This window comes from Amblyomma maculatum, chromosome 1, assembly GCF_055883805.1.
Source record: "Amblyomma maculatum isolate TAMU_Amacu chromosome 1, ASM5588380v1, whole genome shotgun sequence".
In the NCBI taxonomy this organism is placed as follows: domain Eukaryota; kingdom Metazoa; phylum Arthropoda; class Arachnida; order Ixodida; family Ixodidae; genus Amblyomma; species Amblyomma maculatum.
The window spans coordinates 294,172,177-294,198,819 of NC_139344.1; the positions used below are offsets into that span (position 1 = coordinate 294,172,177).

The 26,643-nt window shown below is 49.3% G+C and overlaps 1 protein-coding gene across 1 annotated transcript in view; it reads left to right on the forward strand.

Moving 5' to 3' along the window:
• LOC146206820 (protein Skeletor, isoforms B/C-like) overlaps positions 1-26,643 on the forward strand; it is a 248,491-nt gene that overhangs the window by 170,792 nt on the left and 51,056 nt on the right. Inside the window, exon 16 of the mRNA XM_084591583.1 lies at positions 15,396-15,519. Within this exon, the coding sequence (XP_084447709.1) occupies positions 15,396-15,519 (124 nt within the window). The remainder of the gene's footprint in view (positions 1-15,395; positions 15,520-26,643) is intronic.

Sequence of the window (26,643 nt, forward strand, 5' to 3'; positions counted from 1 at the left end):
AAAGCATACGTGATGAAGGGCAGTATGGTGTCCCAGTTCTTATGCCCTGCGTCCACATACATGGCTAGCATGTTGATAAGCGTTCTGTTGACGCGCTCAGTCAAGCCATTTGTCTGGGGATGGTATGGCGTCGAGTGTCGGAAAGTTACGGCGCATAAACGCATGAGCTCTTCAACAACATCAGCAGTGAATTGTCGGCCCCGATCAGTGATGACAATTCGTGGCGGCCCGTGTCGTAAGATGACTGAGTGCAGCAAGAAAAGCGACACCTGATGCGCCGTAGCAGATGGAAGAGCGGCGGTTTCACAGTAACGTGTGAGATAGTCCACGCAGATTACAATCCAGCGATTTCCATCCACGGACTTCGGAAACGGACCTACGAGGTCAATGCCTACTTGATCAAACGGTGCTGTCAGGGTCTTCACAGGGTGCAGCAGGCCAGACGGAGTTGCAGTTGGACGTTTGTGGCGTTGACATTGCTTGCAACTGGCAACGTATTGTTCAACCGTCGAGCGCATTCTGGGCAAGTAAAATCTTTCTTGAGCACTGTGGAGTGTTCGAACCGATCCCAAATGCCCAGAAGTTGGATCATCATGCGTAACACGCAATACGTCCGTGCACAACGTCTTGGGAACTACGAGTAGGTATCGCTGGCCGACAAGCGAATAACTCTTTTTCCATAGGAGGCCATCATGCACACAAAAACGGCTTGTAGGTACGTTGGCTTGGGCAAAGAGAGGCTGCAGACTGGTATACTGATTTCTCTGATTATCCAAGTAAATATTAAAAAAAAGACAAAGGACCATCCCCAACGCTTTCCTTGGCCTCGCCAACTGTTGCCTTCTTTCCTTCATATATGTATGTATGTATATATATATATATATATATATATATATATATATATATATATATATATATATATATATATATATATATATATACCGGGTGTCCCAGCTAACTTGAACCAAGGGTTACAAAATAATGTATTTGAGGTAGGTCAGTGAAACCAAGTGCATACAACTGCCAGCCTGTTTGCGCACTACAGGCAATTTTTTGTTTTGCATTTACTTAATTAGCTAATTATGTTAATTTCTCTAATTTTTTAAATATCGACTTTAGACCAAACATGTGAATTGTAAAGTTGTAGAGCACTTTCAGAAACCCCCATTCCATTAACTTCGATAAAGAAAGTCTCACGTGTATCTTTTTTTCCGGGCTCAGAAGAAAGCGCGCGAAATACAAATAATACCACGTGACTAGCGCATTTGTGCGCCGCGATTGTGGTGCCCTCAGTCGTGGTTTGAGCGAACGACATAAGCTGCGTCTGTGACCCGATGGTCCCGTTGCAGCGGCAGCCAGAAATGTTGGCGATGGTTCGAGCGAGCTCGAGCTCGCCCGTCGCCACCGCGATTTTGGCCAGGCCTGCGCACCGCAGCAGCCTAGATCATGACAGGCGGATTGGCGATAAAAAACCGGCAAATGAAAGTGCAGCGCTAATTTTAGTCGAGTCACATGATGTCATCTCGCCCCTTTACCCAAGCCTGTATGCGCAGATTCAGTGGCTGATACCTTATCGCTGATTCGTTTGTCGGGACGTTCGCTGATGGGAGAGAAGGAGACCTTGTTAGAATGTCGGTGGTGTCGGCTCGCCGCTCTCGCTGCTACTGCACCGTCACGTGGGCCGGCTGTCTGACGCGGCCGAAGAAGCCATCGCAGGCATATCGGCCTGCCGCTAGAAGACACGGCCGCAGCTGATTTCGTTCGCTCAAACCACGACTGAGAGCACCACAATCGCGGCGCACAAAGGCACTAGTCACGTGGTATTATTTGTATTTCGCGGGCTTTCTTCTGAGCCCGGAAAAAACGATACACGTGAGACTTTCTTTATCGCAATTAATGAAATGGGGGTTTCTGAAGGTGCTCTACAACTTTCCAATTTACATGTTTGGTCTAAAGTCGATATTTATTAAATTAGATAAATTAACATAATTAGCTAATTAAGTAATTGCAAAACAAAAAATTGCCTGTAGTGCCCAAGGAGGCTGGCATTTGAATGCAATTGGTTTCACTGACCTACCTCAAATATATTATTTTGTACCCCTCGGTTCAAGTTAGCTGGGACACCCGGTATATATATATATATATATATATTGTGGGGAACGATGTCCGATCGTCCCCTTTAAAATTGGCTTTCCCCTCCGTGGAAGTTACTCTGGCTATTGCGAAATGGCGTCAGCATTGGTGTTTACCATTAACTATCAAGAGATGGCGCCAGCGTCGCGGCAGCGCAAGCGCCACCCCTGATCTTGTCACCGCGCACGCGGACAAAGCCAACTCTGTTCGGCTTCGGGATCTGGACGCGAGCGGACGTCTCCTCGCGGCACTCCGCAGTCACCGGCGATGTGAAGCCTCGCGGGACTTATCCCGCTTGCCCGTCTTGTCCGGCCTCGGAGTTTATCCCCTGCCCTAGCATGGTCGAACCTTCGCCCGTAGCCCTGCTGGTGAGTCAGACGACCTGTATTCATTTGTGTTTTATTGCTAACTGGCATTGTTGTCTTTGCACCAATAAATGCCTATTTATTGTCAGCACGTGTTGTTCCTTTGTTTCCAAGAGCACGGCCCGCAGTGGTCGGCGTGCGCTCGGTAGCGCACGCGATCAATGGGTGGGGTCGGCGGTTTGGACTGTCAGCCGCGATTAAGCAGGGAAAACGCATTTATCCCGCTATTAAAACCCCACATCTGGCGCTCAACGTGGGGCCGCTCTTGGAATATTGGATCACTGTTTGTCCGTCGCAAGCGACGTTCTTTGTCCGGTCATGACAAATGCTAGGCCTAGAATGAATTTTCATCGCTAGGCTTTGCGGCATGCTTTCTTGAGTGCGAGGTGAATTCCGCTGCAGCATGTTTGAACTTTTCGACATGCTCAGTGCATTTTTTGTGCCCTTCGGAAAAGTTTCTTCAGTTTGAAAACAACATGGTCCACACCGAGGGAGCGCGAGGCCTAGTGCCCGCGTAGTTGCCAAGCTTGTATCGAGTAAGTACGGAAGCCGCGTGGGTGGTCCGAATTGTCTGTTTATATTTTCTCATCTACCTCTTTTGCGACTCTGGGAGTCGCGGGCTCTGGGAGCCGAGTGGCCTGGGGCCACGGGTGCCACGACGAGCTTGCTGGTATTGCAGCTCGGCACCGGGCGTTCCGACACCGTCCGGCACGGTGGACGCTGATCGCAAATCCGCTAAGTGCGGTGAGCGAAGTAGGACCAACCCATTGTGCTGATGCCTCCTCGCGGCTGTGTGCGCGTAACCCATTTTCGGGTTGTTTTCTTTTTTCTTGAGACCAGTCAACAGTCACATCTGGCTGCTGCTATCCTGACCTGCAGTTTTCAGCCGGATTCGCGGACCCTGTGGACACGTGATCCACTTCCCACAATCCCTGGTGTTGCACCGTACCAGCACCTGGCTCGGTACTCTCTCTGGCGCCGTCTGCATCTGCCTTCCAGACAGCGACGCCACCTCTACGGACTCCCGGCCACAGTTTTCGACTGGGCTCCGCTGCGTACCGACCTGCAGACACTGAAGCCCACGTGACATGCCAGCCATCCTGCGGAGACCTTCACACTACCGTCGGCGCACCGCGGAAGTCTGCGAGGACGTCGTCGGTGCTATCTCTGCTGGAAGGTCCTGCCTCAAGTGCGAGTTCATGAAGACATCTCCATAGCATGTATTTACAGGCGCGTAGGTCAATTTAAGGTTGGGGGGATGTGGGGAACGATCTCCGAACGTCCCCTCTAAAGTTGGCTTTCCCCTCTGTGGTAGTTACTCTAGCTATCGCAAAATGCCGTCAGCGTTGGTGGTTACCATTAACTATCGACAGATGGCACCAGCGTCGCGGCAGCACAAGCGCCACCCCTGATCTTCTCACCGCGCACGCGGACAAAGCCAACTCTCTTCGGCATCGGGACCTGGACGCGAGCGGACGTCTCCTCGCGGCACTCCGCAGTCACCGGCGAGGTGAAGCCTCGCGGGACTTATCCCGCTTGTCCGTCTTGTCCGGCCTCGGAGTTTATCCCCTGCCCTAGCGTGGGCGAACCTTCGCCCGTAGCCCTGCTGGTGAGTCAGACGACCTGTATTTGCAAGCTGGCGCTGTTATTGCAGCAATAAATGCCTGTTAGTTGTCAGCATGTGTTCCTTTGTTCCCAAGAGCACGGTCCGCAGTGGCCAGCGTGCGCTCGGCAGCGCACGCAATCACTGGGGGAGGTCGGCGGTTTGGACTGTCAGCCGTGAGTAAGCGGGGAAAATGTATTTATCTCGCTATTAAAACCCCATGATATATGTATATATATATATTGTTAAGGTTTATTTACAAAGTGGTTCTGCCCCTTAGCCTGATGTGCTAACCAAGATATAGTGAGCTTCATCTTCTTCCACTTCTATTCCGGAGAGCCTCTCTTTGCACTTCCTTGTTCTTTTCTGTTCGCATGCCTGACATTTCCCCCTTCGCAGACGAAGCCCCTGGGCTGTCAGTCAGAGTCCCGAGCGAGAGTGGCAGCGCTTCATTCTTGCGACATGAACTACCTGTGTTTTCCGAGAGGGGCGACCTTGGGAACATTGGCGAGACACGACGTAGTTCAACTCATTGATGCGTTTGAGCACAATAAATGGGCCTGTGTAGTGCGACAACAGCCTCTGGGACAAACCACGCTTGCGGAGAGGTGTCCAGAGCCACACTAAGTCGCCGGGAAGGTAGGAGATATCCTGATGCCGACGATCGTAGCGCTGCTTAGAGCGGTCCTGCGAGGCCAGAGGGCGTAATCGGGCGACCCGATGAGCCTCTTCAGCGCGGCAGAGGGTGCTCGAAACAGACGGCTCGGTGTCGAGAGAGAACGGCAAAATGGTGTCAAGAGAACGTCGAGGCGGACGGGCGTAGAGGAGGAAAAATGGACTATAGGAAGTTGTCTCATGCTTCGAGGTGTTATAGGCGTAAGTAATGAAAGGAAGCACGTCACCCAGTTCTTGTGCCGCGAGTCAACATACATCGCAAGCATGTTCGTCGGTGTCCGGTTTGTATGTTCGACGAGGCCATTTGTCTGGGGATGGTACGGCGTAGAGTGACGCAGCTGGCAAATACAATAGCGCAGAAGCTGCTCCACAACATCTGCCGTAAACTGGCGGCCTCGGTCACTGATAATTACACGAGGAGGCCCATGACGGAGGACGACAGCGTGGAGAAGAAAGAACGAGACGTCAGCGGCGGTGGCGGAAGGGATGGCGGCAGTTTCACACTAACGCGTGAGATGATCAACGCACACGATGACCCAGCGATTGCCTTTGGACGAGCAGGGAAACGGGCCTATGAGTTCAACACCCACTTGCTCATATGGTGTGGTCGGTGGTGTCACCGGATGTAAGTGACCCGGCGGAGAAGTCGTGGGGAGCTTGAACCGCTGGCACTGCACGCAGGAGTTCACGTAACGCTGAGTCGTTCGACGCATATTTGGCCAGTAGAAACGTTCTTTAATGCGCGTAAGAGTCCTGGCAAACCCCAAGTGCCCAGCTGTAACGTCATCGTACATAGATTGTAGAACAGAGGAGTAGAGGCTAGCCGGAACGACTAGCAGAAAGCGTGCACCGCCAGACGAGTAATTTTTTCGATACAGCAAACCATCGCTAATGCAGAAAGGGTTCGCAGATGCCGGATCACGAGCTTTTTCATAAAGTGATACCAAGTCTTGATCTTTTCGTTGTTCTCGCTGGAAAGTGGCAACATCCGGAAATTGTACGGAAACGGCGGCAAGATAGTCGTCAAAGTTGTCATCGCAGAGGGTAGTTGCGAGAGGCAGTCAGCGTCAGCGTGTTGGCGGCCACTTTTGTACGACACTGTAAAGTTGAACTCCTGAAGGCGTAATGCCCAGCGGGCCAACCGACCGCAGGGGTCGCGTAGATTCACCAGCCAGCAAAGCGAATGATGATCGGTGATGACTGTAAAGGAACGTCCATAAAGGTACAAGCGAAACCGCTGTACGCCAAAAACGACGGCAAGGCACTCTTGCTCCGTCACGGTATAGTTGCGTTCGGACTTGCTAAGGGTGCGACTTGCATTAGCGACAACGTGTTGGTTTCCGTCATGCCGTTGTATGAGCACAGCACCCACGCCGATGCCACTTGAGTCAGTGTGGAGTTCAGTGGCAGCTGTCGGGCTGAAATGACGCAGTATGGGCCGCGAGGTAAGAAGAAACTTGAGCTGGCGAAACGCAGAATCACATTCAGGAGTCCATTTGAAAGGAATATCTTTCTGCAAGAGGCATGTGAGGGGGTAGGCTACGTCAGCAAACTTAGGGATGAAGCGTCGAAAGTAAGAGCGAAGTCCCAGGAAGCTCCTGAGTTCTTTTACAGACTTGGGCTCTTTGACGCAGCTGACAGCTTCAGTCTTCTGTGGGTCAGGCCTAACACCGTCTTTGTCAACCAAATGCCCAAGCACAACGATCTGGCGTTCACCGAAGCGGCACTTCTTAGAGTTCAGCACGAGACCCGCTTTCTCCATGCAGTTAAGGACCACAGCTAAACGGCTGTTATGCTCGGCGAAGGTCCTCCCGAAAATCACTACGTCATCTAGGTAACACATGTAAATTTGCCACTTCAGTCCACGCAAAAGAGTGCCCATAAATCTTTCAAAGGTAGCCGGAGCGTTGCATAGGCCGAAAGGCATCACGTTAAATTCATATAACCCATCGGGAGTCACGAATGCCGTCTTCTCCTTGTCTTTCGGATGCATCGGTATCTGCCAGTATCCGGACCGTAAATCAACAGATAAAAAGTAGGAAGCTGAATGAAGGCAGTCAATGGCATCATCAACACGCGGGAGCGGGTAAACATCCTTCTTGGTGACAGTATTGAGGCTGCGATAGTCGACACAAAATCGCCAGGTGCCATCTTTCTTTTTCACGAGAATCACAGGGGCGGCCCATGGGCTAGATGACTCCTGAATGATTCCTCTTTGCATCATATCACGGACCTGTTCGTCAATTATCTTACGTTCTGAAGGTGAAACATGGTATGGTGTCTGTCTAATCGGGTGTGCAGATCCAGTGTCGATCATGTGATGGGTGCGGGAAGGCGGAATCGGTGGTGGCTGATCTCGAGCAAAGTCGAACACGTCCGCATGTTTCATAAGAACCTCCATCAATATTCGGCGGTCGTTGGAGGGTAGCGATTCATTTATCATAGACTGAAACTGGGAATCAGCATGATCAAGACGTCTAGTTGAACGAGCAACGCCGTCACTGAACGCGGCGATGTGCATAGAAAGGCGTTCTTCAAAGTCGGCGAGTTTCAAACCACGCGGCAATACGGCAGGTTCATTGGTATGGTTGACAGTCCAAAGCGTGGCACGGCCCTCGTTCACTCGAACAACGCTGCGGGGCACCAACACACTCTTTTTGGCACCGGAAAGGGAAGCGGGTTCCACCAGAGCGTCGAAGGCATTGGGAACCGCACCCGAAGACACAACTGGGACGAAGATGGCGGACATCGCCGGAACGACGGTATCCTCGAAGACAGAAAACACTTGGACCGCCCGCGGCGATTCTTCTATGAGGGCCGATCGAAGGCTGGGGCTTATTGATATCTCACCACTGTTGAAGTCGAGAGTTGCGCCAGACTGCTGTAAAAAGTCAACTCCTAGAATAACGTCGTGCGTAGAGCGAGGGAGCACCGTAAATTCAGTTCTAAACTCGTGTCCAGCCATCGCTACATTTACATAACAAATACCAAGCGGAAGCAACGATTCTCCCCCTACACCTCGAAATATGACAGTTCTATCCCAGCCAAACATAATTTTGCGGCCGAGACGGTTCTTAAAATCTAAGCTCATCACGGAAACTGTAGCACCCGTATCCACTAAGGCCATAACACAAACACCATCCACTAACACTTCCAAGCGGTTCTTCAGCATAACGATCGGTAAAGGAATTGGCAATATCGATGACCTGGCGACCGCACCTCCATCGGCCGCACACGCTAGTTTCCCGGTGGCGGAGAATAACGGCGGGGAGAAGGCGATTGTCGGGAGCGGCGGGCAGGAGGAGTCAGGCTGCGATCAGAAACTGGTGAGTCGTTGCGTGGTGGTACGTAGCGGTAGGAGCCCGAAGGAGGGGGATAGGTCGGGTCACGGACTTCTGGACTCACGGTAGAACGGCGATTCCACCATTGGCGCTGGTAGCGTGGTGGCGGGTTCCGGCGGCGGCAGAATCTGGATATGTGGCCAAGCATACCACAGCGGTAACAGACGGGTGGTTTACGAGCACGGTCCAAATAATAGTCCTCGGTAACAGGATCGAAGCGATCAGCAAAGTCCAGCCGCTGGCGTTGTTGCGGAGGAGGTGGCGCCCTGTAGTGGGTACGAGCTGGGGGAGCAGGGCCATATGAGTCGTTTCGGTGGTCACGGACGGGAGGAGGAGCGGCAGAACGCCAAGAAGAGCGCTGGATGGGAGCTGCCTGCAGGGAGCAGCTATCACAGGGGATTGCACCGCGGTTCACATCTTGATGGCGGGAGAGCTCATCACGGACAATTTGGCGAATCATGTCGGCCAAATGCGGAGGCTCATGTGAATGCTCGTGAGAATCCACGCTTGCAACAGTGGTCACGTTAGGCAGACGGCCGAATTTCGGGGTTATGCGACGCAGCTTTAAAGTTTCGAACATATGACAGTGCTTGATCACGGCCGTGGGAGAATCTAAGTTTTCTTTTGTAATTAAAAAGTTATATACGTCCACCGCGATGCCCTTTAATAGGTGGCCAACTCTGTCTTCATCAGACATGCTCGGATTCACCGCTTTGCAGAGTTTAAGGACCTCTTCTTTGTACACTGTGCATGTTTCACCAGGCCCTTGGGCTCGCTGGAATAAAATCTGCTCAGCGCATTTCCGTTTTGCCGTGGTATCCCCGAAACAATTTCGAATCTCCTCTTCAAAACGCTCCCAGCTCGTTAAGGACGCTTCATGGTTCTCAAACCATGTCAGGGCTGTGGAGTCCAAGAAAAAAAACATTTGCCAGCATAACAGTGGCATCCCAGCGATTGTACTTGCTCACGCGCTGGTAATTGGTGAGCCAGTCGTCCACGTCTTCGCCAGCCTTGCCAGAAAAGGTCCGTGGCTCACGGTAATGCTGCCATGCGGGTGCCGCTGGACCTGGCTGCCGTGCATCGCCGTCTTGAATCATTGTGGGTGTCAAAGGGGGGAGACCAGCGAGTCGTCGGCTCGAACGAGGTAGAGAGGAATCCGTGGTGATCTTTCAGCACCTTCCACCACACTGTTAAGGTTTATTTACAAAGTGGTTCTGCCCCTTAGCCTGATGTGCTAACCAAGATATAGTGAGCTTCCTCTTCTTCCACTTCTACTCCGGAGAGCCTCTTTTTGCACTTCCTTGTTCTCTTCTGTTCGCATGCCTGACAATATATATATATATATATATATATATATATATATATATATATATATATATATATATATATATATATATATATGCCGAACTCTCTTACGCTACCTATGGCTTCAAGACTGCCAGAACCGAGACCCCCGTAAGCTCGGTTCTGGCAGTCTTGAAGCCATAGGTAGCGTAAGAGAGTTCTAGCACAGCTTTCGCCCTCGCTATTGATCACGTTGTACGTGACGCTGGCGGTAACACAGGACGTTCCACGTCCGCCGCTTTGGTTGAGGGTGGCGCTGGTGAACACTCTCAAGGTTCGTATACAGACAACATTAATACCCAAGAAAGTAGCAGGGGGGACAGCGGCCGATGTAGCTCAGTTGGAAGAGCACCGGACGCGATATTCGGAGGTCGTGGGTTCGGATCCCACCATCGGCACGTTGTTTTTTCTTCTACTTTGTGTTTAATTATCTTTCGTCTGAACAGATTACATTACTAATTTATGTGATTATCGAAGTAAAAGTTAAAAAAAAAAAAGACAGTACAATCCACAATACTTTCCTTGGCCTCGCCGACTGTTGGCTTCTTTCATTCATGTATTATAACGAGCACCCTCATTTCACCTTCATTTATCTGCTTTAGCTTACGGGGGTCTCGGTCTGGCAGTCTTGAAGCCATAGGTAGCATAAGAGAGTTCTAGCACAGCTTTCGCCCTCGCTATTGATCACGTTGTACGTGACGCTGGCGGTAACACAGGGCGTTCCACGTCCGCCGCTTTGGTTGAGGGTGGCGCTGGTGTACACTCTCAAGGTTCGTATACAGACAACATTAATACCCAAGAAAGTAGCAGGGGGGACAGCGGCCGATGTAGCTCAGTTGGAAGAGCACCGGACGCGATATTCGGAGGTCGTGGGTTCGGATCCCACCATCGGCACGTTGTTTTTTCTTCTACTTTGTGTTTAATTATCTTTCGCCTGAACAGATTACATTACTAATTTATGTGATTATCGAAGTAAAAATTAAAAAAAAAGACAGTACAATCCACAATACTTTCCTTGGCCTCGCCGACTGTTGGCTTCTTTCATTCATGTATTATAACGAGCACCCTCATTTCCCCTTCATTTATCTGCTTATATATATATATATATACTTGAAGCGGCGTCACGGCTCCCTCATAACGAGGATGCGTGTTGCTTTCCTCAGATGACGCATTCGTCTACCGTCTTGTGTGTTATGCACTCAACTTTAGGCAGGTGGCACGAATTGCATATGAGTGAAATATCAAAACAAGTGGGCCACGACTCTACCGTTGTAACTGGAAGTCATTGGATTGATACATCAACTGCGACAATTGTCACACCAGCGGTCCTTCACTATTAGTTTTCACTTATTCACCCCCTGTAAACCGGCGCTGCGTACAATTTCAAAGACGAAAAGGGGAGACGTCATCTCATATGCAAAGTTTTGTGATACATTCTGAGCAGCAAGTAGCGCAGCTGTGCACTTTGTAAGCCTTGTAATTGATAGACTTTTGCGTAACCACGCAAAATCGATGCTGTATTAAGCGTATATGAAAACAATGGCATGGTAGTAGTTTTCTAGATTAACGACCCAAGAAGGAGTGCAGCGGCGGTAAAAGCCGCTTTGGAGGGATCCGGTTCAGTAGACATTTGATAGAGCAGCCCGTATGTTAAATACGCTAACCACGACCATGAATTAAGGCAGCACCGGCTAAGATTACAGCCAGGTGTAGAGTAAGTGCCGGCTTCAGGCACTCTGTCATAGATGGGTGGGGATCGTCGAAGAAGTAATGGACCGAATATTAGAGAGAACAGGTTTATTTATATGTTGAGTACTGAAGCTGAGAACTTTCGGCCTTCTTCTTACTTTCCTGTGCAACTGTTCCTCACTTCGGTTTCGTCACATGCGCGGCCTCAACAAAACGGCACATTCTGTTCTCTCCGGCAAAATGGCGACCACGGGCTCGTAAATGAGTGTGGTTATTGTTCAAGATCGGTCACATCCCATCACCCACGCGATTTAATCGTTGCGCAAGTATGCCGAGGAGGACACGAGGTGCACTTTTAAAGGCGCAAACACGCTGGCGCCATTGCTTATGGTTTGAGAGGCACAGCTGTGCCCAGCTGATTTCGCGAAAACAAAAATTGAGACACTGTTACGAGAACATGCAGCACTATGCCGCCGAGTGGTTGACGCGGCGTGAACTCACAAGTGGTTGAAGTCTTCAGTCAATGTGACCGAAGCCTTTCCTTAAGAACAAATGGAAAGCTTTTTTGCTGATGCCATCGAGATGCGATCCCACGCCCTGAGTTGTTCATACGGAGCGAAATCTGGCAGTCGGAGTGAATTTTTCCATGCCAGCGGATGCGTCCAACTGAGCACCGCTGTCTCGATGTGGACAAACGGTTGAAACGTACGTCACTCCGGAATTTCAGCCATATTTGTCCATTTACCTGCAGCCACATCACAAAATGCGTTTTCGTATTTGGTCCATATCAAAAAGCGCCTTGCCCATCAGGGACATTCGGGTCAGCAGCGTGGAGCCAAATCGAATTAAACACCGCGGAAACAAAAAAGCAAAAGTAACAGACAAATGCAACGAGGACTCTCGGCAGAAGCAATCCACATGGAGCCGAGCAAATACGGCAAGAAGGCGCAAAAAAGCAAACGCATTCTTCCCGCAGATACGTTTAGGTTAGCCGTTTAATTTTCATTTCGAGTTGATTTTCCCTCTGGATCTTATAGAGGGAAATCTTTTGATAAAGGTTTTAGGATGCTTGACGTCTTGCAGGTTTGATATTGCTTATTCACATTACTCGAGGACACTTCCGGAAAGGTTAATTATTTATTAACAATAATAAATCAAACAGAAAGATACAAGCAAGGAGAACTATATTTACAATTGACTGACTCGTAGTTTCACCTGACGAAACCAGCCCTTTGCTCTACCAAAACATCTTCTTTTAAACCCGACGTCTCCGCCCTCGGTGGGAACAGTAACCAATAGGGAAAGTTCGCAGTCACTCAATACATCCTTAGGGACATGAAAAACATTACCAATCATGAATTGGGGAAAGTGGAACACTGCCAATGAAGGACAAGGGAAAGAAGGCAAGTCATCTCAAATAACACTGTACAAGCGTATACACTTTCCACTATCGAAATATCAGAGGATTCTGCCCTTCTCCGAGGAACTTGGCGATCGCTCGCTTCCCCACGGGTGCATCTTTTCCCAGCCTCAGAGTTAATCTGTAAACACCGTTTCGCGGAAAGGCAACGTCCGAGGCCCATCTACTAGACGTCGTCGCTCGCAAACAGATGGGTACATCCGTACACGGACGAACATGAGGGGTCATTCTTCACGCCCGCTGCCACCGCGGCCACACTATCATTGAGAGCGCTTTCCGAAGCGAGATACTGAAAAATACCGACGCGACACGGGTTACAATGCCCCGTCGCAGCTCTCACGGATCAGCTTATCCGGGAGGGAAGAGGTTCCGCGAGTCGTCTACACTACCAGAGGTCGACCCTTTGACCTCTCCCGTATTCTCGATATCCCGCCATCTCCCAAGCTGGGCGGACGCTGCTCCGTAGAGACTGTGGCTCTGCCCCCCTTCTCCGCTGCTTATTCGAAGGGCAAGAAAAGCACTGAATAGCTATTTTTCTTTTTCCGGGAGCACAGGCGCCGCAAACAATCCTAACGTCGGAACTTCACTCTTCGTATACGTGCTTATTTCAACCTAAAAAAATGGCTATGAGATGAGCGCAAAATACCAACTCCCTAATCTACGGGAGCGCGCATCAAATCTTTCACAGCGGCCTCACAGCACACGGGAAAAAGTGTCCCCTATTCACATGGGTGAAAACAGCTCGCCTCTTTTATATTTGTGCTGCAAAAATAGGCAAAGCTGTCGGCTATTTTCTGGACACCACATCGAAGTGTGTCCATTGCTGCTCATTCACTTCAAGCATGACTTCATCCGAGCGTGAGTTGATTGATTGATTGATTGATTGATTGATTGATTGATTGATTGATTGATTGATTGATTGATTGATAAACTTCATTTGGGAAAATTGGGGTTTGGGGTAGTGGATTAGGAAAGAGCAGTAGTCGGCAGTCCTCTGTCCAGGAGTCCGTTGTCCTCAGCAGCGGCTCTGGCCCGCTGCACCAGCATAAGCTGATGCTGTGCGTCCGAGTTGGCTAGAAGGTTCTCCCACTGCTCAGGACTAAGGCCATCTATTAGAGGCATTATGAGGCTTGCCCTACATCTCCATGTTGTGTGGTATAGTGTAGCAGTGTCTGCGCACCAGACATTCGCTTTTGTATTGTGTTGGCCATATCTTGGGGTACAGAGCTCTGTTTGGATATGTGTTTGTTTGTAGGTTTGTAGGCTGGGTGGAGGGTAACACACCTACAGCCGGTGAAGCTCGAGCGAGAAGCAGGAGCGTGCGCGCAAGACAGCTTTCTTTCATGACGAACATCCAAGCGCGAGCACCAAATGCGCGCGCAAAGCGAGTTGGATCTGCGGTCAGGGAGCGCGCGCGTAATCTTCAACAAACGCAAACGCGCGCAACGAGAGCTGTCCCCGTGCAGATGTGGCAAAGACATCGAAATCTACAGGTCAGCTATTCGCTTTGCCCACGGCCGCATCGATCGGCACGCGCGGCGGGGCTTAAGCCAAGCCGCGCGCGCGCCGATCGAGGCGGCCGTGCTTTGCCCGGCCAAGTATGCGGGTTTGCTAGGAGAGAGCGCTGTTCACTGGCGCCCGCGGCGCCACCTTGCGATGCTTACACGATATTGCGATGCTTACACGATTTTACAAAGGGGTAAAGGGTGCTGCCTTATTGGGAAGCTGGGCTGCTATCGTAGGACAGGAAAGTGTTGACGACCTCCCCTTAACAGCCCAGTCAAACCGGTTTCTCCAAGGAGGAGGAGGAAGATGAGGAAGAAAGGCATGGAGGTTAACCAGTAAAAGCAACCGGTTTGCTACCCTGCCCTGGGGGAAGGGGATGAGTGGATATAAAAGTTGTGAGAGAGGGATAGTTGAAGTTAGTACAGTCACATAACAGACATGCCACATCACATCATGTCACAGTCATATCATAGCAAACTCATAGCCTTTCGATTAGGCCTGTGCTTTTAATAAAGCGGAGCAGTGCCTGAGAGGCCTTCACCGCAGACAATCGCCGTGGCCAGGGAACTAAAATCGTAATTTCAGTCAATGGGCGTCCATCTAGATGCTCCAGCGTACGGCACAGACACTGCCTTTCCTAACTTTCCTCAGGGTAGTAAAATGGTATCCATAATCCTCTAACATGGAGGAAACGTGCGCGGTCAGTGCACGAAAGAGCGCCAGTTTTTGCATAAAGTCTGTTGTGGTGGCCCACCTGATGTGCCGTGTGTTCAGTGATCTAACATTTGCGGGCGGGCCTCAGGTAATCTACTGTATATTGTATCATAGTGTGTATATCTCGCTTTATTTTTATTTTACATACCTTTTCCTTCCTCCCTGTTCCTCACCTCTTTGATTCCCTCTACCGCTTCCTCACTATCCCTTTATTTCAGCCACCTCAAATAAGGTGCTTCAGGTTACAAATAGCAGATACCGGGGCTGGCAAGCATTTTTCCTTCCTTTGTGGTATCTAATAATAAATAACCGCATACTAATACTACCAGACTGAACGCATGCAGGCAAACCGTGACGGAGCTGTGTTCCTCCTCCTCCTCTCACCCGTCCGCACTCAAAAAGGGCAAAGGTCAAATAGGCTTCAGACATCGAGTTTTGGGGAGAATTCGGGTAGTAGTGCTGCAGCACAAAAATGAAGCTTTGCTTTACGAGCTACTCAACCATTACGTCGACATTTTAAAGGTTCCTCTGTCGGATAAAGCAACAGTTCGAAATATGTTGTCTTTGTTAATATGCGTTTTAGTTTACTCACCGGCTCATTGCAGTGCTCGAGCAATGGCGGAGTGTGTCCGGACACCAAAGTGGGCGGCGCAGAGGACCTGAAGCTGATCTCATCCAGCTACGCTAACGGCATCATTGACGTTGTGTACTCCCGCAAGCTCGCCACAGGTTTGTAGACTCCGCGCCAAATTAACGTGCTAGCTACGCTTCTTCGTGGTCCCTCGTGACGTCATCTTGACTCATGATTCGTGTGACCAAAAAGTGTGTCCAGAAAATGTCAGCATCGGCACTTAAACAAACAATCACCGCTAAGAGTCTAGCATCACCCCTCTGATTCCAGCCGAGCGCGCTAGCCACTACTGTGCGCCGGGCATGTGATCACGGTTTAGTAATTCTCCTTGTCTAGCGTAAGGGCCCCGTAGGGTGCTGAGAGAAACAGTGGCAGTAAAAAATAAAAGCTAAAAATAAACTAAAATGCCAAAAGCTGCTCCTAGGTTGACGTCAGTGGTTTGATGACGTCATTGAGATATTGTCCTATATTAAGTTATAATCGTGTGACGTCATGACGTCACACAATGCCAGTGGTTTAACGGTGTCACACAGCCAGCCAGTCAGAAAGCTGCATCAAATGTATCCCCAATGCCGCAACTCCGACGCCTGACTCAAACAAAATAGCTGTGGTTTAGCTCCGGTTAAACCTAGTGTGTCGCGAAGACTTGTGTGCACTGTTACATTTAGTAAAGCTCTTTATTGTCGCCAACCGTTCATCTCAAGAACGAAGGCTTCTCATCCTTTTTTTATGAGTGGTCGAGTCTGACGTCGTCTGTATCTACTGCGCACGCGCGACACGCACAGCGAACCTGTGAAGTCGCCGGCGGCGCAACACTGACGTCACACACGTCGCATCTGTAGCTACTGGACATGCACAACGCTCGCAGCGTGGCTCTGGAGCCGATGTCGTCCGATCGGCGCACTGTTCGGCGCAGCTAGGCTACGAAGTCGGCTGCGTTAGTGGCGGGGCTGCAACTCTGGCGTCACGCTCGGCACACCTGTTGCTCAGCGCATGCGCAGTAGAAGCTCCGGTTCCACACAGTGATCGTGATTATACATGACGTAGTGAAGCTTTCACCACAAAATTACGCATCGTCGAGGTCGAAGAGTAGCGGTCGGATCTTAACGGAGTGGGTAAGTAGATGCTGAAATTCGTCGATTAGGAGTCAACACCATCGCAACAGCGCTAATGCTTTCGCATTCTATCAATGACCTCCAAGGTTGTATCCGTGAAAGCATGTCCCATTGGCACGAAAGACGGCGTCCGCGGCACGAATTTCATGAGCTTGTCAGGAGATCTGCTGGGGCGCCTATTTGGGTTGTGTAACGTCACGGCCACATGAATAGAAGTGGCAGGAGATGCCAACACTGATGGGCAGCGCTTAGCGTATGTGTCCTATCGTCTTTGTTTTTAGAGCGTAAACACCACTGGCTCCAAACCATTGGGCCAATAAATAAAGTAAATAAAGCCCAATATACCCTTCGCGGAAATGGGAGGACGATGGCTTACGCTCATGAAACTTCGTTCAAGGATCGCATTGGGATGGAGCCACCGAAGCTCCTGAGTGAGGCCCCCCAGGCACGTTCGTAGGGCTTTGTTAATCCAGAGTTCTAAACAGTGCAAAAGTATTATAAGTCCCATTAGCAGAAAACCCAGCAGCATCCATGGCACGAAATTCGGATGATGTCACGACGCCGTTGTATGGTGCTACAACGTAAGAGAGCATTTATAGTCGTGAATGATGAAACGTAATGCACTATGGCATAAAGAAAGTAACAAAATTCCCATAAAGAAAGGTGTTAGGCAAGGAGACACAATCTCCCCAGTACTAGTCACAGCTTGCTTAGAGTAAGTATTCAGAGACTTGGAATGGGAGCAGTTAGGGATAAGGGTAGATGGAGAATACCTCAGTAATCTGCGATTTGCTGATGACATTGCCTTGCTAAGCAACTCGGGGGATGAACTGTAAATAATCATTGGTGACCTAAACAGGAATAGTAGAAAGGTAGGCTTGAAAATCAATATGCAGAAGACTAAGGTAATGTTCAACAGCCTTGGAAAGGAACAGCAGTTTACATTAGGTAGCGAAGTACTGGAAGTAGTAGGCGAATATGTCTACTTAGGACAGGTAGTAATCACAGATCCGGACCATGAAAAAGAAATAACAAGAAGAATAAGATTGGGATGGAGCGCATTTGGCAAGCACTCTCAGATTATGACTACCAGCTTACCAGTATCGCTAAAAAGGAAAGTATATAACAGTTGCATCTTACCTGTACTCACCTATGGGGCTGAAACGTGGAGGCTAACCAAGAGAGTTCTACTTAAGTTGAGGACAACCCAGAGGTCTATGGAACGAAAAATGGTAGGGGTACCATTAAGAGATAGGAAGCGTGCAGAGTGGGTCAGAGAAATAACTCAGGTTACCGACATTCTAGTGGAAATTAAGGAGAAATGGGCATGGGCAGGACATGTAGTGCGAAGAGAGGATAACCGATGGTCGCTTTGGGTAACAAACTGGATTCCAAGGGAAGAAAAGCGTAGCAGAGGGCGGCAGAAATTTAGGTGGGCGGATGAGGTTAAAAAGTTCGCAGGGGTCAAGTGGATGCAGCTAGCACAGAACCGGGCTAAGTGGAGAAATATGGGAGAGGCCTTCGCCCTGCAGTGGGTATAGTCAGGCTGATAATGATGAATGATGAATGCACTATGACCTCAGATAGTCACGGCTCAGTATTTATGCTATGTAGCATGATTCAGAGCTTCACAAAGTAACGTACTGGAAGGCATAAAATTTGTACAAACATTACGCGTACTCATATCCCATGGTCATATTGCAACGTAGAATGGCACAGCACTTTACAAAGCAACTTACTCTACGGTGTCAAGTCCGTAAAAACATTACGTATAGTCATTCATTTCACTTCCATATTTATTTTAGACAACGGAAAAAGGTTGTCCGGGGTGACATGGCAAGAGGAATACACTGCCTGACGAGAGAGAGAGCAAAATTTATATAATGCAAAAAAAAAATAATGTAGAGCTCCCGTGGTTGGGTCCTCATTCCAGGACTCCCGCGGCGTTTGCTGCCCGGCTGGCCCGTTTAATCAGCCAAAAATGGTATTTCGCTTCCGAACTGGACAGCGCAGCCTCCCACTGCTCCGGTGTGGCGTTGTGAAATATAGGCACTACATATATTTTATGGCAGGCCCATGTAATATGATAAATTGTCGGTTTTTGTCCACACCAAGAACATGTGTCCCTGTATACGGTCGGATGTATCTCGCCGTATAAAGACAGGCATGAATAGGAATTTGTTTGTAGCTGCCGCCAAGACACCGACTGCTCCCTGTTTAATAACTTGTGGGAGGGTTGATTCCGGTATCTGATCCCCCGGTAGTGCACCAAAATATCTGCGTGGGTACGAGTCACTTCCTTGGTCTCTTCGGCCTCTGACCTCCCTCGGTTTGCAAAACCTCGAGCTATGAGATCGGCCTGGATGTTCCTGGTAATGCCGACGTGCCCCAAAGCCCAAGGTACGAGTTGTTTTGCGTCGCTTATCCCGCCGGCCTTCAAGATGGTGGCCGCTTTTTTGCCAATCCTGCCGCTGATGAATCCCCGGCAAGCGGCTTGCGAATCGGTCATGACTACCACCGAACGCCCGGACCTATTGCCCTCAGCGACCGCTAGAGCAATAGCTGCCTCCTCGGCATCAGACACGGTGCAGTTCCGTAGCGAGGCGCTCATTTTCTCCTTTAGCTGGAAATCAATCACCGTCACAACACCATCTCTTTCGTTTGAGTACATCGCCACATCTACATAGACGGTGTTCTTGTTCTGATAGATCTTTGCTACGGCTTCCGTCCTATCCCTACGCCTACCCCGATGAACTACAAGATGCATGTTCTTGGGAATTGGCGCTACTACAAACGTAGACCGGATCGCGCCCGGTATGTCTATCGTTCGTTCAGTTTCCAGTATGTGGTCATAATAGCCCAGTCGTCGGAGGAGAGCTCGCCCCGCCGTAGTGCGTTGTATAGCCTCATCTTCTGAGAGACAAGCTGTGCTTCCCGGTGCACTTCGTATGTGTTTGTTAAGCCAAGGGCCATTAAACTCTCGTTTGCCGTTCATATTGCTATACCCAGTGCTGTCTTGTACGCCTTCCAGAGGATCGCTTCCACTTGCTCTTTCTCCGTCTGGCTCAGGGGTTGATAGGGAAGACTGTACGTGGCTCTGCTTACCACAAGCGCCCGCACTAACTTGAGCGTGTCTTCCCCCTTCATCCCCTTTCTTCTATAGGTCACTCGCCTAATCATTCTCGTTATCTGGGCCGCAGATCCAGATAGCAATCTGATCGTGTAGTCCGACCTCTGATTGGACTGAATTCACATTCCTAACACTCTAAGCACGTGCACTTCGGGTATGCAAGCCCCGGCTAGCATAACGGTGAGGTCAAATCTACTGTCGTATCGGGGACTATAGACTCTGAGAATTTCAGATTTTTCGGGCGAACACGAAAGTCTCCTAGCCCTTGCCTGGCTTTTGACACAGTCGGCGCCTGCTTGTAGGCTCTCCTTCTTGAGACCTAGCGAGCCCTCCGTATTCTAAATCGTTATATCATCGGCGTACATTTCGGGTCGAATGCCGTCTATGGCGTTCAACCTCTCCGCCAAACTAATCATAGGCAACCTGCAATGGAGTTTGCTGAGACATGTGGCGCCAACTGGCGGCCGACGAGAGCTAATACTGAGGCGGCGCAGAAGCTGACGCCGTGTATGTTGCGGCCGCTGTGTTCCTTCTGCGTTCGCGTTTTGTTATCCCAGTGAGTGTGATTTACTCATTTAGTGACTTCAGTGGTCTCGTGCGATGCTTCGACTACTACGAATGTCAACAAGAATAAAAATAAGCGCAGGGGCGGCGGAAAGACTGCCACAATCGCGAAGGAAACTAAGCGTACCGCTTGCTGGGAGAACCTGGGGAGAATGATGAGAGAAGGGGATAGTGGCTCTGCGAGAGTAATGTAACTGAAATTCGTTTTGTTATGGGGCCAATGGCGTACGGACGCCAAGGAGCTAAAATAAGACGATTGCCCGTTAAGCGGAGGAAACGGTATAAACTTCTGACTCGGGGAGTCGCATGCTGGTTGGGGCACTCTCAGTACGCGCTCCGCGCTGTAAAATCTGGCGTGTACTGGTATATGCTGTGCAAGATCGAGTGGCATTGTCCTTTTAAAGGACGTAACGTCCAGAAAAGCAACAAAGTCGCGCAGCAGCAGCATGGAATTCCAGCCGCGTTTCATCGGAGGCGAAAAAAAAAATGCTCGTGGATCTGTGAACCGGATTTCTAATGCGGTGTCTTTTCGGAACCAGAAAGCCAAAATATGTTCAAAACTTCCAATTAAAGATTTAAATAAGCATATTTATCTGTAAATCAGTTTTTAAGGTGCTGATAAAGTCGAAGTGGCGGAGTGTGGAGCTAGGCCAGTGATACTGTGTACGCGGAGCATGGAACTTCGTTCTATCGTTCCGCGCAAAACATTTCTTGCACCGACGGCTTAAGCTGCTCAAGAGGTTCTTGTCCCAGACGATAGACCGTTCCATCATTAGTAACAACAGTAAAAAATCTTAACTCTAACGTCCTCATTTACCGAAGCTTTGCCGTTGAGTGCCAGCATTTCCCGCAGACTTTCCCCAAGCTTGAGGTACGGAGGTACAAAAGCATGCCAGTTGCTGTTGTTGTTAAGAGATTTATTTTTCCAACGATAGAGAAGGCCCCCTACTCCCCGCCCCCGGCACGCACAGTTTTCGTTCATGACGCACGCTACAACAGCACAGTGCTTGCAATTGCCACGACATCCGTAGCCGGTACCGTACCCTGTAACTTCCGCAGCACTGTCGAAAGGCGCATCGCGCACAAAAGTGTTCGTCATGGTATTAATTACTGTAAAGCAAAACCGCGAGCAAATTTTTATGCTCGCTAAACAGCAAGAACAAAAAAAAAAAAGAAGAAACGGCGATCAATCTCTTCTCATGTTCTCTCTGCGCTTTCAATGTTTGGGTATGAGGTGTGAACGCAATAGGTAAATGAAAAGCTACGTTTACAACATTTTTCATTCATTTAATCATTTCTTAATTCATCTTCATATGTCCGACTGATGCCCTGAGACAATAAAATACGTTTCAGAAAAAAAATCTCCGTCTACTCATGCGAAATTCAAAGTTGTGCGCGCGGGTCTTCCGTCGCGAGCGGCGCGCACTTCGCGGTGACGTCGACACCGTTCACGTTCTAAACATGACCATTCTCGAACAGGCGGTGCCCTTTCGCCAGTATTGGCTTTCGGAAGTAACTCTGAAGACATTCGATTGCCTTAAAGCCGCAGATAATGAGAGCCGAGATGCTTCCCGCCGTACAACGCGAACGCAACCCGACCGCGCCGGCCGCCTCAGATTCCTCGGCGCCGCCGTTGGCGGCGCTGAACGCTGCGCTCCACTAGCGCCGCCTGGCCACTGCAGGTTGCCTATAGCGATGTTGAAGAGAAGAAGCAGAAGAAGATTAATGTTTATTTAACATCTTGAGGACGTTGGGTGCGCCGGCAAAAAGCCAGTAGAGAGGCTTGACGAGGCCGACGCACCCTACAGAGGCATTTGCAGTGGTACATAGCATAATATCACTTTTAGAAACAAGAACAAACATAAAACAATCGATTTTTCATTATCTATACATTCGTTCAGACTGTTTATTTAATTGATGCGGGAGAGTGTAGCTCAGCATTTGGTAACCATATTTTGTTCAGATCTTAGGTACAAACCATTTGGGTGTTGTTCGTGTAGTGTGTATTGACTCTTTGCGCTGCAATCCTGACAGCTTCATTACCAGGTAGTTGTTATTGTGAAGGGGCGAGATTACAGATATTTGAGGCGTACCCTTGTTAGGCATCCTGATCTTGTCCGATCGCAAGTCGCCGATCCCTATAGTCGTGGGACGTCACTATGAATCTTTCGCCCGCAATGTAGATTGCTCAGACCCGATAGTATGGCTTCATGACTAACATTGTCGAACGCTCCCTTGAGGTCGAGAGCCATAATCACGTGCTCTCCATACTTTGGCACGTTGCTAAGAACCTAAACTGATGCCGTGGAAGTAAAGGGATAGTGAGTAAAATGGAAAAGAAGCCAAAGAGGTGAGCGACAGGTATCTGCCAAATCTTCTAGTTTTCCTTCGTTTCCTTTTCCGGCTGCAAGATGATGTAGGTACTGAATATATAATCAATGAAAATTAAAATGAATACACATGAAATTGCACGCGAAACTTTTGACAAGTACTACAATTAACGTTCAGTGGAAGCCTGTCGACTGGCCCTCTCAGTGCTTAACGTTTCTTCACCTGAATTTTCTCTCTATGCATGCCACAATGTCAGAAATGCGCCCTGATTCGTAACAAGCTACCGTAAATTGCGCTTCATTTTGGCAAAATAATGATTTCGCAATAGATAGCGTGCTAGAAATGATCTGTGGTGCGCTTAAAATGGCAGCGACAGCCATCATGCACAATTCTGACGCAGCGATGTGGCGCCGCTAAAGACTATCACCACTTTTACTCGAGCTGCAGGGCGAGGCTTATTTTGTTGCAAAAACAGGCCTGAATAAGTTATCGCGCCACATAGGCTCAAAACTGGACGACCATATGAATGTCGCAAACGTTCGGTGCAAACTTTGCATGTAATTTCTCGCGCAATGGAGTAAATGGAGCACCTGTAAAACATAACAAATTACTGTAGCCAGAAGCATGTTACAGGCCCGTTCTCGGCCAAAAATTGACAGGCGGTGCGGAACAAAAGTCTGAGCATAGCTTTGGAGTGCCGTGACCCGCTCTTTCCAGTAACGCCCACTAAACTTGAATTGGGAACTCCAAGGTATTTAGGGGGAACACGAGACCATGAACAGAACCACAGACCCGAACTTTTAGACTTATTCATTTGAGCGCCAGATACAATGCCAAACTGCCCAATGGTGATTATAATTTTGTCAATGCTGGGTTTGTCAGCGCAGAAAAACGCCAAATCATCAGCGTACGCAAGCACTTTGACTTCATTACAAAAGGCAACATAACCACCGATATTGTTGTTTCGCAGTACACTCAAACAAAGTGGCTCTAGCTAGAGGGCAAAGAGTAGCGGTGACAGAGAACAGCCTTGCTTCACGAATGATCGAATTGGCACAGGCTCTGAGAGGTGACCATTAACAATCAAGCGAGTGGAACAGTGGTCGTAACAAAGCTGCACCCCTTTCAGTACAATTGATCCAACATTTGCACGCTCAAAAAGAGAAAACAGAAACGAATGCCGCACTCGATCAAATGCCTTTGCAAGGTCAATCTGGAGTAGATCAAGCTGCTCATAAGAGCCAGAGCAAGATTGGAGAATTGTACTTGCAATATGTATGTTATTTTGTATGGAGCGTCCCCTCAATCCACACGTCTGATGAGGGCCAATGAGAACCGTCATTGCATATTGTAAACGATTTGATAGTACTTTCGCAAAAAGTTTGTAGTCCACATTTGTCAACGTGATTGACCTGTAGCCATCCACTGAGATCAACTTTTCTCTATTCATACTCTTTGGAATTAAGACTGTGTGATTCCTAGTAAAGGACTGAGGAAGAACCCCCACATCAAAACTTAAAGCGAAAATCTGCAGCAAGACAGGGCTCAGCAAAGGTTTAAAAGTTTTTCAAACTCGCATGATATGTCATCAGGGCTAGGTATTTTAGACTTTTAGAGAGGAGTAATTGGTCAATTGCTTGTTCTATTTTTGCCAACGTGAAAGGACTTATTGATAAGAACACAGTCATCATCTGATAAAGGAGTTATAAGAGCCATGAAGTTAGCTCGTAAGCCCGAATTAGAAGTAGCAGAAGCGTCACTGAACAGTGCCGTGTAATAGCTCACAAGCACAGAGATTATCTCACACGTTTTCGTTACTAGGGTGCCATTGGACATCTTTCCCGGTATCAACTTGGCAGCAACATGACGGTGCTCGTCAAGTAGAGCTTGTCGCGTAGAGGTTTCACAGTGCAAAGCACGATTTGTACGAGATCAAACTCGGGCACCCCTGTATCTTTCAGCATCCTGTTTTTGTAGGTAACACTTTAGGCTAGCAATTTCGTCTAAATATACTCCAGGTGCCTCACATTCTAATTCATAGAGGTTCTACAAACTTTTATGCAATGTCATCTCTTGAAATTTCCTGTAAAATGACCTAACAGACCCCATTTCAATAGTTATCGCTCGCACCTACTGTTTAAACAGCTCCCAAGCAGCAAATATTGGCATGGCACCTGTCAAACACACTTGCAGTTGTGAGCGTATCCGAAAGGCAAACTCCTGGTCATTTACAAGCGAAGAACTTATCTTCCAAAGATCCCGATGCAGCCTAACTTTTTAACAGTAAGTCCTCCCGAGCCGAGCAACCACCATACAATGATCTGAAAAAGAAACTGGTACAGTTTCACACAACAAATCACGGGAAACCAGCGAGGCAGAAACATAAATCCTGTCTAGGCGCTCGTGGGACCTCCCCTGGATATGCGTGAATAGGGTAGTTGCATGACATGAGGTCCCTGTATCAATGAGTGCTGAGTCGTCTATAACTCGCGACAACACCACCACTTCTGTCTCTGTGTACACTAGGCCCAGCACGATCATTCAGGTAACATACACAAAGTCTCCCATTAGCACAACGTTCTTATCACAATCTAGGAGGTTAGCCATGCCTTTAAGCATATCAACACGCTCAGCTGCACTATTAGACGCATAAATTCTAATCAGTCTCCATGGCTTCCTGTGGAGCCAAAAATCACAGCTTATTAGCCGCCCTTCAGAGTCGCTATTGTAAGACAACGCAGAATAAGGGAGAGCCTTTCGCAAAAACAAGAAGCAACCCGGCAAAAAACCAACAGCATGGCCACAGTAATATTGTAATCGGACAAAAAGGGTCCTAGTGCCCTCTCTGTATCCTTCTCACTCTCAATCTTCGTTTTCTGGACGGTGACAAAATCAAGCCGCCTGCTGCTGAAAAGTCGGCGACGTTGTACCTGCTTCTGATGAGACCTAAGGCCTCGTACTTTCAGCGTTGCAAACACTAGCTCCTCAGGGGTCGCCGTGGTGACCACACAAGTGCTAACTAGACTTGCATTTGTCTCTCCGAAGACGTCGCCTCCGGACCTCCACCATGACTGCGGGAACACGAATGTTGGCACTTCCCCTTGTGTTTCGACATACGCCGGTGGCGGCGATGCTTCACGCTGTCGTGACCCAGGTTGCGTGTTGTAGGCCCGGTTGTTAGTCGGAGAAGGACGAGGCGCTGGAAACCGGACTTTAAAGTGAGGTAGGAAAACTATGGACAAAATTTACATGGTAGCGTTTTTTCGTGGGAGACGGACTAGAGCAGAAGTCTCCGTTCTACGACCGACGACACACACTTATCGTCCGTTTTTATAGGACTGATTCCCTATGTCCCCCAGATGGAAAGGCAGGGCAGTTTCTTAAGGAATGTCTGTGTTACCTCACTCTCTTGCACTCTCACACACACGCACCAACACTGTTCGCACTCGTTGACACGCCTCCCTGTCTGGTTCTTTCTTGAGGGTGAGGAGGTGGTCGTGTAGAAAGCGTAGATGCTGTCAGCCGCTTGTCTCCGTGCGTGGTTGCAGCTGGGCTGACTCATCGGTTCCGGCGTCGCTATAGGCTGCATTCAGCGAGGCCGCCAGAATGCACGCCAGCTCTCCGTAGCGAGGCTGGACACTTGAAGGGACCGGAATTTGGTCGTTTCCCCTCCTTTGTTCCGGTCGTGGACGTGTTGGCTGGCCCCTGATAATTGCCGCAGCGCGACGAACAATACCCTTCGGCCGGCCGATGCCAGGTGTAGTGGCGTCTCACCGGCGCCGATGTTGGGAGCTCATATCCAGACGATAATCCCCCCACTCTGGCTTGGGAGGGGTCAGTGGCACCTGCTTCCCGTCTCGATCTTTATCGCCGGCCTTGACATCCGACGCGGTGGTCTCCGCCGCTCGTCCGATCACAATAACGCTTACCGGATCACCATCTTCACTTGAGTCAGATGCGCAATGTGCCCGGCGCTTATGAATATGCTCTTCAACAGGAGGGACGGTCTCAGTTGCAGGTAGGGTGCAGTGACCTGACCTTCAAGTTCTTCCTCAGAAGTGACCTCAGTGGCTGCAGTAACC